General features: G+C 45.8%; 1 protein-coding gene across 2 annotated transcripts in view; it reads right to left on the minus strand.

The window, feature by feature from the left end:
• itpr2 (inositol 1,4,5-trisphosphate receptor, type 2) overlaps positions 1–13,122 on the minus strand; it is a 265,818-nt gene that overhangs the window by 209,300 nt on the left and 43,396 nt on the right. For both annotated transcript variants that reach the window (XM_072562332.1, XM_072562331.1), the window contains exon 2: positions 8,284–8,354. In XM_072562332.1, the coding sequence (XP_072418433.1) occupies positions 8,284–8,354 (71 nt within the window). The remainder of the gene's footprint in view (positions 1–8,283; positions 8,355–13,122) is intronic.

A 13,122-nucleotide genomic window follows, 5' to 3' on the forward strand; every position in this document is an offset into this window, starting at 1 on the left:
ATTCAGAAATCTAATAAAAACAGGGTCGAAGCGGTTTTTGAATCTATTTGTATGTGTATATAAATTTCTACATCTTCTTCCTGATGGAAGAGAGTGGAAGACAGCATAACCAGGCTGGGAGGAGTCTTTGATTGTGTTGGTTGCTTCCCTAAGGCAGTGGGAAATGTAGGTGGATTCAATAGATGGAAGTTCAATTGGCACGATGGACTGGGCTGTGTTCACAGCTCTGATGTCAAGTGCCAAAAGGGGCAGAGGAAGGTGACCCTGTTGGTGGCATTGTGTTGGAGTTGGTGGAAAATGGTCCACTGAGCATGGAGGCTGTAGGATGGAAAGTGAGGACAAAGGGGAACCCTAATTCTGTCAGGAAAAGTCAGGAATGAGGGCAGAAGTGTGGGAAATGGGGGAACACAGAGAGAATACAGGTCAGAGGCACTGGCATTGCCACAACAGAAGTGAGAGAGATGGACATTGGACTACAACCCTTAGAGGAAGTGAGATCGTGGCATGGCGGATATTCTGTAATACTGTGCTTAGCTTACCAGCATCTGTAGTAATTGATTTTTGTGGCAGTATATAATTCACAGTTAATTTTCTTCAGGAATACCTATCTTGAGGATACCCCTGCCTCCAACATTTTAGTTTGTCTCTTTGACCATGGTCACCTTCAGGGTTTTGCATTTTGCTTCTCGTGTTGTTCAGCTTTCTAACAACGCTCACTGTTACCATCTGTGACCAGCACCTGACTCCAGCTCAAATGTCTGCTTCAGCAATATTAAAATTCCACCACGTGTGTTTCAGACCCACCCACAATTACTGGCAACACTTGGACATTCACCATTTCATAAAATACCATTCTTGTCATATCCTTAAATTTACTCATCCACTGCCACATGAATAATCTCAACTCTCTCCTCTGCAGCATCAACTCACTCCAGCTCCAAGCTGACTGGTTCCTCAGTTTCACTTTATCATTCGGTGCACCAGAGGTTTTGACAAAACTAAGCTTTGGTCACCCTTTCAAATGTGCAGCAGAGTTTCATCTATTCACGAGTAGCCACGTTCCTGTGAATTTTCACTTCACTTTGACACTATTCGTCCAGCATCACCCTTTGCCAGGTGTTTATTATTAACAGATTCCAAGCCAATTGGAAAGACTGAAATCAAAGCACGTTTCTTTTCGCTTTTGGAGAGAGTTTATTGACTTCCTCAGTCGTACCCCTCTCCCATCACAGTGTCACAGCTGCTCCCATTTATCAAACATTTGGGACACATCACCCATTTCATAGAATCATCCAAATTTGCAATTAAGGCAGTGTGCGCTGAGAGAAGGATGCTAAGAGGCTGCGGGGTGACTTGGCCAGACTGGCTGAGTGGGCAAATACGTGGCAAATGGACATATGTCAGGTTATCCATTTTGGTCGCAAAAACAGCAAGACAGATTATTATCTGAATGGTGGCAGTATAGGAAAAGAGGAGGTGCAACGAGACCTGGGTGTCAGGGTGGAACAGTCACTGAAGGTTGACATACAGGTGTAGCAGACAGTGAGGAAAGCTAATGGCATGCTGGCCTGCATAGGGAGAGGATTTGAGTATCAGAGTAAGATGTCTTGCTGCAGTTATACAGGGCCTTAGTGAGTATTGTGTGCGGTATGGGTCTCCTAGTCTGAGGAAAGACATTCTTGCTATTGAGGAAGACCAGCAAAGGCTCACCAGACTGCTTCCCCAGATGGCAGGACTGACACATGAAGCGAGACTGGATCGACTGGGCTTGTATTCACTGGAATTTAGAAGAATGAGGTGGGGGTCTCATAGAAACATATCAAATCGTGATGGGTCTGGACAGGCAAGATATGGGAAGAACGCTCCCGATGTTGGGGAAGTCGAGAACTAGGGGTCACAATCTAAGAATAAAGGGTAAGCCACTCAAGACTGAGATGAAGAAGTGTCTAACTTAGAAAGCTGTTGGGGCCAGTTCATTAGAAATATTCAAGAGGGAACTGGACGTGACCCTTGCAGTTAAAGGATCGAGGGATATGGGGAGAGGGCGGGAATGGCATACTGAGATTGCGTGATTAGCCATGTTCGTATTGTGCACTGGCACAAGCTCGGAGGGCCATTTGGTCTACTCCTGCATCTATTTTCTATAGATCCATACAATCCCTACATTGTGGAAGGGTGCCATTCAGCCCGTTGAGTCCACATCAACCCTCTGAATAGCATCCTACCAGACCCACATGCCTATCCTATCCCTGTAATCCTGCATTTTCCATGTCTAATCCACCTAACCTGCAAATCCCTGGACACTATGGGGCAATTTATTAGATTACTTACTTAGTGTGGAAACAGGCCCTTTGGCCTAACAAGTCCACACCGACCCACCAAAGGGCGACCCACCCAGACCCATTCCCCTACATTTAGCCCTTCACCTAACACTATGGGCAATCCACCTAACCTGTACATCTTTAGATTTGGGAAGAAATCGGAACACCCAGAGGAAACTGACGGAGACACAGGGAGAATGTGCTAACTCCACACAGCAACCAGAGGATGCAATCAAAGCCAGGTCCCTGGCGCAGTGAGGCAGTACTGTTAACCATTGAACCACCATTCACAAGACCTCCTATCTATTTTTTCTTTGACAATTAACCATCTATTCTGTAATTGCCTACAATTCAATGTTCTGATAACTGCACTCTCTTTTCTCTGGTCCAACCCTAACATGAAAATAAAACCTGATATTAAAGGGATCGCTGTTGCTTGATGAAGCAACCTTAACGCAACTCTCTGGCCTTTCACGTCTGCTCCTGAACTTTCCAGACTGCCACGGAATGCATTCCCTCCTCCCGCAATGGTCTCCAACCTCACCCATCTCCAGCTCAGCACAGCATGCCTTTGCTTCCACCCGAGTCTACAGAACAGGACCATCCTGGTCGACCCAGTGGTTTAACCTATTCCCACACCCACTGAACTAAATTCTTTCAATCTTGACGGTACCTTTTTCTCCCAGTGTTCATCCTCTTCCAACCTACAGACTTTGCAGTGCCCTCTGACATTTGAACAGTTTTCAATTTTTTTCATCCTAACCATCTCCTTTCCATCATGGATGGCCAATTCTCCAACACCTCCCTAGCCATGCTCCCATTAGGGCACCCTGCCACTGACCCTCCACCTTCCACGGGTCCTGGCTCCATTCAGGAGCAGCGCCCCACCCCCCCCCTCTGGCTGAACCACTTCCTCCAAATTGTGCCAATGTGATTACATGGACAGTGCTATCCCTCCAGTTTGGAGGGAGATGTGGCACACTCCTTATTGCCTTCCTACCTAGCCCCCTCCTTCATCACTTCTTCCAGTACATTGTTAACTGTAATAGTACTGCCTCCTGCTCTAGCCCTGAACTGGGCTGAAATTCCCAACATTTTCTCAACTCTCATCTCAGTCTCCTACTCTTGACTCAGCTGTCTCTATTTCAGAAAATAGGACATGTGCTCCTGAACTTTTATTATTATTATTAATTCATGGGATATGGGTATCGCTGGCTAGGCCCAACATTTCATGTTCCTCCCTAATTTCACAAGAGCATTTAAGTGTTGTTTAGTTCCTCCTTAAAACATGTTGGACAACTCCAATCAGAACATTACAAATGAATTAGTCAAGGTGTCACTCAATTCCGAAGCAGTCAAATCCCTGCAAACACATGTTGAAGGCAGCATGGAGGTTCAGTGGTTAGTACTGCTGCCTCACAGCACTAGGGACCCAGGATTGATACCAGCCTCAGGCAACTATCGGTGAGGAGTTTGCACATTTTCCCCATGTCTGCAGTTTCCTCCCACAATCCAAAAGATGTGCAGGTTAGGTGAATTGGCCATGCTAAATTACCCTTAGGTGTTCAGGGATATCTTGGTTAGGTGCATTAGTCAAGGGTAAATGGTGGGGAATGGGTTTGGATGGGATACTCTTTGAAGGGTCTGTGTGAACTTGTTGGGTCGAAGGGCCTGTTTCCATACCATAGGGATTCTAAGAAAGTCAGTACCAACGTAAAATAGTCCCACTTTTATTGGGAAATGAGTTACCATAACCTTTAATACTAAGCATACTATCTCTAATCCTATTTGGCCCCTTAAGGCCCCCAGAAGATTCAAGAGAGTGGTCTGCAGTTCAACCCTGTTTTTATACCTTTTTAAAATGGTTTTTCTGGAACTTTCTATAGTTCTGGCCAATCAGGGAGACTCTCCTAATAGTTTGAGTAGATGGCATGTTCCTGTTGGTTTCTGTGTGGAGCTGGACCCAGTGCCTTTCTTGTCTGGGCTCTCCTTTGTTGAATAGATAAATTATTGAGGGTATACCTGTCTAGGATAACTGTTGCCTTTTACATTATGCTAATGTCATTCGTACCTGGCTGCTGTGTTTGCACAGTGTCTGCTGTGTGTGTCTCATCACTTCAGAGTTTTACTTGGCAAGTGCGTCTAGTATTTCTTGCTGTTCGCCCAAGTTAGCAAGTGCCAACCACATTGCTGTGGGTCACATGTAGGCCAGACGAGGTAAAGATGGCAGATTTCCTTTCCCAAAGGACATTAGAGAACCAGATGGGTTTTCACGATAGTCAACAATGGTTTCATGGTCATCAGCAGACTCTTAATACCAGGTTTGTAATGAAGGCAGATTCACCCCACTACTGTAGCAAGGTTTGAACCCAGGTTCACAGAACTTTACCCAGTCTCTGGATGAATAGTCTTGTAATAATACCATTTGGTCATCTCCTCCGTTGACATCTATTCTGAGTAAGCGCATCCAAGGAACAGGAAAATCGACGTTTCGGGCATAAGCCCTTCTTCAGGAATGAGGAAAGTGTGCCCAGCAGGCTAAGATAAAAGGTAGGGAGGAGGGACGTGGGGGGAGGGGTGTCGGAAATGCGATAGGTGGAAGGAGGTCAGCAACACATTTTCAGCTCTGATCTCCAGCATCTGCAGTCCTCACCTTCTCCTCGAAGATCTATTCTGAGTATACTTACTCACACTGTACGCACAGCCTTACATTCTCCCAGTGTCACTGTCTCTCATATTCTGATCACATCGCCCTTCCATTCTACCCTCTTTCTTCCTCAACTCAAAATTTGCCCCAATTTCATTAACAGGGCCATTCAATAATATCTGATCCATCTCAAACACTCTCCATCCCCTCCAGAACCACAGTGAAAGGTTCCCCACAAACTTCCCAACCCCAGCTTCCAGCCTTTAATCATTACCTCCATCTGTTCCCCACTCCACCCACCCCCTCCCACAAAAAAAAATGGGAGCAGGAAGCCACATCTCCCCTTTCAGCATTCCAAAGAAACCGTTCCCTCCACACTCGCTGGGTGTCGTACGTATGGTTTATTGGGAAAATTTCACTTTTTGGATCGCAGTGTTGCAGAGAGTAAACTAGCTAACTTTCAACAACACAACATTAAATTTGAAACGGTCTGGTGTTCACTCGGTGGTTACACAAAAACATGCAACTTCTGGAGCAGCTGGACTTGATACTTGTGTGAGGCCAGTTAGCACGAGGTATCTTCGGGTTAAAAACCTGCTCAGCAACAGTTTTGGGATTGGTTTTAAAACAGCAATCTTACCACAGAGAGGAGAGAGCAGTGGGACTCAGACTTGGAAAGCTTGCAATCAAGCCAGCTCTCCCCCCAACCTTCTGAGGGTGTAGAACACCAGGACTGAAAGACTTTGAAGGGACTACTTTGAAGGCTATTGCACAAAATACAGAGGCATGGGATTGAGGGTGATTTTGTGGCTTGGAACGGTAATTGGCTAGCTGAAAGAAGACAGAGGGTGGTGGTTGATGGGAAGTGTTCATCCTGGAGTTCAGTTACTAGTGGGGTACCGCAAGGATCTGTTTTGGGGCCACTGCTGTTTATCATTTAATAGGATGAGTCAGTAGATTTGTGGATGACACTAAGGTCGGTGGAGTTGTGGATAGTGCCAAAGGGACATAGATAAGATGTAGAGCTGGGCTGAGAGGTGGCAAATGGAGTTTAATGCAGAAAAGTGTGAGGTGATTCACTTTGGAAGGAGTAACAGGAATACAGAGTACTGGGCTAATGGAAAGATTCTTGGTAGTGTAGATGAGCAGAGAGATCTCAGTGTCCATGTACTTCGATTCCTGAAAGTTGCCATCCAGGTTAATAGGGTTGTTAAGGAGGCACACAGTAGGTTAGCTTTTATTTGTAGAGGAATTGAGTTTCGGAACCAGGAGGTCATGCTGCAGCTTTTCAAAACTCTGGTGCGGCCTCACTTGGAGTAATGCGTTCGGTTCTGGTCACTGCATTATAGGAAGGCTGTGGAAACTTTGGACAGGGTTCAGAGGAGATTTACTAGGATGTTGCCTGGTATGGAGGGAAGGTCTTACGAGGAAAGGCTGGGGGACTTGAGGCTGTTTCGTTGGACAGAATAAGATTAAGAGGTGACTGAATTGAGACATATAAGACAATCAGAGGGTTAGATAGGGTGGACAGGGAGAGCCTTTTTCCTCGGATGGTGATGGTTAGCACAAGGGGCCATAGCTTTAAACTGAGGGGCGATTGATATAGGACAGATGCCAGAGGTAGTTTCTTTACTCAGATAGCAGGGGCATGGGACACACTGCCTGCAACAGTAGTAGAATTGCCAACATTAAGGGCATTTAAATGGTCACTGGGTAGATATATGGATGAGAATGGAATAGTGTAGGTGGGATGGGCTTCAGATTGGTTTCACAGGGTGGCGCAACATCGAGGATGGAAGGGCCTGTACTGCGCTGTAATGTTCTATGTGTGGCCTCACCAGCACCCTGTATCGCTGCAACATAGCCTCCCTGCTTTTAAACTCAATCCCTTTAGTAATGAAGGGCACAATTCCATTTGCCTTAATTACCTGTTGCACCTGCAGACCAACCTCTCGGATTCATGCACAAGGACACCCAGGTCCCTCTGCACAGCAGTGGTCTGCAATTTTTTTATTGTTCAAATAATAGTCCTTTTTACTATTATGCCGACCAAAATGGATGACTTCACATTTACCAACATTGTATTCCATCTGCCAGACCTTTGCCCATTCATTTAAACTATCTATATCCCTCTGCAAAAGGTTCCCAGTCCTCTGCACACTTTGCTCGGCCACTCACCTTAGTGTCATCCACAAGCTTTGACACACAACGTGTGGTCTCCAATTCCAAATACAATGAAAAGAGGAGAGAGTGTGGTACGATTAAGGCTTAGCGGTGGACCAATCAAATCATAGCTGGAACACATCCTATTATACTTGCTTTTAAAATATATATGTAGAAGTTAGGGACAGTCTGGTCTGTAACAAATACTATTTCCCTAACACGGCAACCTGGAATTCACACTCACGCCTCTGTAATAGGACTTGAGCCTATGGCCCTCTGATTTAGAGGTAAGAGGATTGCTTCATTTTATTTCCTATTTGCTCACAGGATGTGGATATCATTGACTGGGCCAGCTTTAACTGTCCATCCCTAGTTACCCTGGGAGAAGGTGGTGGTGAGCTACCGCATTCATTGGGGTCAAAGAGTCTGGCGCTGGAAAAGCACAGCCGGTCAGGCAGCATCCGAGCAGCAGGAGAGTCAACATTTCAGGCATAAGCCCTTCATCATTCAGTAAAGTGCAAGAGGTGCTGTGAGGGAGGGAGTTTCAGGACTTTGACGTTGCATGTCCTTACACCTCTACTGCTATGGAACTGGTCACCTCTGCCTTATCAAGTTCTACAGTGGAGTTCTCCTCACACTTTGGTCATGATGCTTATTGCTCCTAGGGCAAAGGACAGCCTATAAACCTGGCCTTCCCAGAACCACCCGCATCTGTCGAGAAACCCACATCAGACATTGCAACAGGAGTTGACTCGTCAACTTTAAGGGCATTTAAACGGGCATTGGATAAACAAGGATGAAAATGGAACAGCGCAGATTAGATGGGCTTCAGATTGTTGCACCGACCTGTGGAACCATCGAGGGCCGAAGGGCCTGAACTGCACTGTAATGTCCTATGTTACATGGTGACCTGTAACTTCAGAAGGGTCTTTATTCTGAATGGTATTCAGAATCATTATATAATTCATTAAGACCGTGATGTCTTCCAACTGGAGTGTTGCAGCAATAAAAAAAGACAAAAACCCATTGAACGAGAAGTAGTCTTCTATTCATGCTTTAAAAGCCTGGTATATAACAGGGGGAGATGTATAATTCCTGCATGCGGAAATATGTTTACAGTTGAACAGAGTCCAGTTGCCCCAGTGAACGTACCTCGGAATTTCTTTGGCGGATTGGCCAGATCTCCTGCTTCTGGTTGAACCACACATCTGTCATCCACCAGTCTGGAAGAGAAAGCAATTCCATTTGCTGACACACCACAGTAGGCAACAATGAAAAACTCACAATAGCTGGACTGTGACAAACGTTTGCTTCCAGCAGACAGCAAGGTGTATTCAAATACAATTTTCAAATATTAAATGCTTTCACAATCAAGTAGTTGGATGGACTGATAATGGATTACAATGCAATATTGATAGTGCATCCTTCCAAACAATTGTTTAAGCAAGGGATTAACTTGTAACATGAATGTAACCACTACAGAGATTCATAAAGTCAGAAGAGGCATGGATAAAGTAAACAGCAATGATCTTTTCCCTAGGATAAGGGAGTTCAAAACTAGACGGCACAGGTTTAAGGCGAGAGGGGAAAGATTTAAAAGGGATGTAAGGGGCAACTTTTTCACACAGAGGGTGGTACGTGTATGGAATGAGTTGCCAGAGGAAGTGGAGGAGGCTGGTACAATTGCAACATTTAAAAGACATTTGGACAGGTGTATGGGTAAGCAAGGTTTAGAGGGATATGGGCCAAGTGCAGGCAAATGGAATTAGTTCAGTTCGGGAAATCTAAAGGGCAGCACGGTGGCTTAGTGGTTAGCACTGCTATCTCACATGCACCAGGGATCAGAGTTCGATTCCAGCATCGAGCAACGGTCTGAGTAGAATTGGAATTAGAATTAGAATCCCTACAGTGTGGAAACAAGCCCTTCAACCCAACAAGTCCACGTCAACCCTCCAAAAGAGTAACCCATCTAGATCCATTCCTCTACCCTATACTTACCCCTGACTAATGAAATTAACCTATACATCCCTGAACACTATGGGCAATTTAGCATGGCCAATTCACCTAACCCTGCACATTTTTTGCAATGAGAGGAAACAGGAGCACCTAGAGGAAACCTACATAGACACAGGGAGAAGGTGCAAACTCCACACACACACACACACACACACACAGTCACCGCAGGTGGGAATCAAACCCAGGTCCTTGGTACTGTGAGGCAGCAGTGCTAACCACTGAGCCACTGTGCCGCCCCAAGACTGCTCAGTCTCCCTGCGTCTGTCGGTTTCCTCTGGTCTTCTCCCATAGTCCAAAGATGTCCAGGTCAGGTGGGTTGGGCATGGGAAATGCAGGGTTACAGGGATAGGGAATGGGAGTGGGTCTGAGTGGGATGCTCTTCAGAGGGTTGGTGTGGACTCAATAGGCCAAACGGCCTGTTTCCACACTGTAGGGATTCTATGAAGGTCTATTTGCATGCTGTAAGATTCCATCTTAGTCCTGCCAAGTGGATAATACTTAAACACATCACATTAAAACTTTACCAACCTCATGGCAATAGTTTAAAATCTGGAGGAAAATAGAAGTTTAAAATTAGTGTTTCCTTTAGGACAGGAACCTTTCAATCCTGAATCTACACAATCCCTTATGGGGCTTTTTCTCCTAAATTCCTGAATCCTCTCATCGCTGCCTGTTGCTGGAATTTGACTTTGCACCTTGCATTGATCACCAGAAATCCTTTTACTTTGAAAAGAATTTAGTACTTCGATAATTGAAACTTCTCAAGTGAGTTACCGTGTTGTTTCTGTGTGCGCTCCTCAGGAGCACAAGCCAGGGTTATCCTTGCTCTAACTACTGCTGGCTATTCCATTGGGATTCACTCTCCAGCACTGCCCCTGCTGGATTTGGGCGTTTCAGGGAAACAGAATTAGGCCATTCAGCCAATTGGGGCTGCTAACCCGTTCGTGGCTGATCCTCATCCTACCAGCATCCACCTTGATATCCAGGCTCATCAAATTTCCTCAATCTCAGAGATCAAATGGGTGATAGCGGGTTTTAAGAAGATTTGTAGCTTAGGTTGAGGTTCTGGATGTAGGTTTGCTCACTGAGCTGAAAGGTTCATTTCTAGGCATTCCATCACCATAATAGTTAACATCTTCAGTGGGTGAAGCACTGCTGATGATTCCTACTTTCTATTTATAGGTTTGGGTTGGTGATGTCATTTCCTGTTCTTTTTCTCAGACAGTGGTAGATGGAGTCTAACTCGATGTGTTTGTTGATTAGAGTTCTGGTTGGAATGCCATGCTTCTAGGAATTCTCTTGTGTATCTCTGTTTAGCTTGGTCCTAGGATGGATGTGTTGTCCCAGTCAAATTGGTGTCCTTCCTCACGTAAGGATACCAGTGAGAAAGGGTCGTGTCGTTTTGTGGCTAGTTGATGTTCATGTATCCTGGGTGATAATAACATAATCCCATCTGATATATCTGTGCTTTCCTAAACTCTGGCTCATGGAGTTTAATGAAGATGACAACCAGGGTTACATCACTAACTAATAATCCAGCAACCCGAGCTAATAACACCGGTGTAAATCCCACCATGATCACTGGTCAAATTTAAATTCAATCCAATGCTAAAATTCCAGATCTGAAAGCCAGTCTCAGTAATGGAGACCATTGAATTTGAGTAAAAACCCAGCTAATTCAAAATCCCTGCAGAGAGAGTGAAATCTGCCATCCTTCCTGGGTCTGGTCAGAGATGTGACTCCAGACCCACAGCAACGCTGGACTGCCTCTGTAATGGTTAAGCAAGGATAAATAGGAACAGGCAATAAATGCTAGCCTAGCCAGCGGCACCCGCTTTTCAACAACAAATAAAACCAGCACCACAGAGAGAATTCCAGTCTCCATCGAGATTATTCTTACAGATTGTGTAAAGACTGATTTTTTAAAAATCCAAGTTTAGTTTCCAATAATTGTCACTCTTGTATTCTTCACTGGTATCTCACCAACTAATAACGTAAATTAGTGGATTGGACTGAAAAGACTGGACTGAAAAAGCAATTCAGATAAGACTTCAATTTCAGAAACTCTGCTTGATTCACATTAACAGGATATTTCAATTGCACTAGACAACAGAATGGGCAGAGTCCAGAGTGTGGTGCTGGAATAGCACTCCAGGTCAGGCAGCAGCTGAGAAGCAGGAGAATTGACGTTTCGGGTAAAAGCCTGGAATCAGGAATTCCTGATGAAGGACTTTTGCCCAAAACATTGACTCTCCTGCTCCTCGGATGCTGCCTGACCAGCTGTGCTTTTCCAGCACCACAATCTCAACTCTAATCTCCAGCATCTGCAGTCCTCACTTTCACCTAACAGAACAACCAGAGTCAACTCACAGAACTTAAGGCTCTCGGGCCTTCACTTTGTCCAGCATCCTGAATGAGTTTCACATTGGAGAGGAATTTCTGATTGTGCACAATGTGAAACTCATTACCCTACCACGCAGTGCTCACATCTGAAATTCAGGTTAACTCGGCCAGAACACTATCTGCCTAATCATTCCCATCCAACCAGGTCACACAGACAATGAGAACTACTCCATTAAAAAACACATTGTCAACTGTGATATGACTTTTAAAGTAATGCACGTAAAATGCATCTCAAAAACTATACTGGTCTTAAAAAGCAGCAAAGTAGATTTATGTGTCTGTCTTATCAGAATCAATTTGGACTATTGGGTCAGTTTTGATTAGTCAAAGGGACATTACCTCACCCCTCCCCCAGACTCCGCCATCTTCACCTCACCCCTCCCCCAGACTCCGCCATCTTCACCTCACCCCTCCCCCAGACTCCGCCATCTTCACCTCACCCCTCCCCCAGACTCCGCCATCTTCACCTCACCCCTCCCCCAGACTCCGCCATCTTCACCTCACCCCTCCCCCAGACTCCGCCATCTTCACCTCACCCCTCCCCCAGACTCAGCCATCTTCACCTCACCCCTCCCCCAGACTCAGCCATCTTCACCTCACCCCTCCCCCAGACTCAGCCATCTTCACCTCACCCCTCCCCCAGACTCAGCCATCTTCACCTCACCCCTCCCCCAGACTCAGCCATCTTCACCTCACCCCTCCCCCAGACTCAGCCATCTTCACCTCACCCCTCCCCCAGACTCAGCCATCTTCACCTCACCCCTCCCCCAGACTCAGCCATCTTCACCTCACCCCTCCCCCAGACTCAGCCATCTTCACCTCACCCCTCCCCCAGACTCAGCCATCTTCACCTCACCCCTCCCACCTCCCCCCTCCCCCACCCACCCTTTTTCAATCGGCAATCAAACCTCCCAGTGCAGCTGAGGGGTAAACCTATCGAGAGGTTTAAGGTCATAGCCATGTGACAAAAAACTTGACAGAATTGTAAACTGTGAGGAAGACACTGTGTGGAACTCTGAAAGGACATAGCCAAGTTCGTGGAGTCAGTGGATAAGTGGCAGATGAAGTTCAATACAGAGAAGTGTGAGGTGATACAATTCTAAAGGAGGATGCAGGAGCAGTGAGAGCTGGGGGTATGTGTCCACAGATCATTGAAGGTGACAGGACAGATGGCGAGAGCAGATACCAAAGCATAGAGTGTTGATTAATAGGGGCATAGAGTAAAAGAGCAAGGTGATGTTGAACTTATGTAAGATACTAGGTATGCATCAGCTGGAACACTGTGTAGATTTCTAGGTGCCATACTATAGGAAGGATGCGAATGCACTGGAGACATTTACCAGAATGGTTCCAGGAATAAGAAACTTCTGTGATGAGGCAAGACTGAAGTGGTTATCACGGGGAGAGGAAAAGACAGGGAGGAGACTCGATAGAGATTTTCAAAGTTGAGGGTGGGCTGGATAGAGTAGCTCGGGAGAAACTGCTTCCCCTGGTAAAAGGAAAAAAGACCAAAAAGGCACGATATGGTACACAAACGAAGGAGACCCCTTACACTTGGAGCGTTCGGGGTTT

This window comes from Chiloscyllium punctatum, chromosome 44 (genome assembly GCF_047496795.1).
Source record: "Chiloscyllium punctatum isolate Juve2018m chromosome 44, sChiPun1.3, whole genome shotgun sequence".
NCBI lineage: Eukaryota > Metazoa > Chordata > Chondrichthyes > Orectolobiformes > Hemiscylliidae > Chiloscyllium > Chiloscyllium punctatum.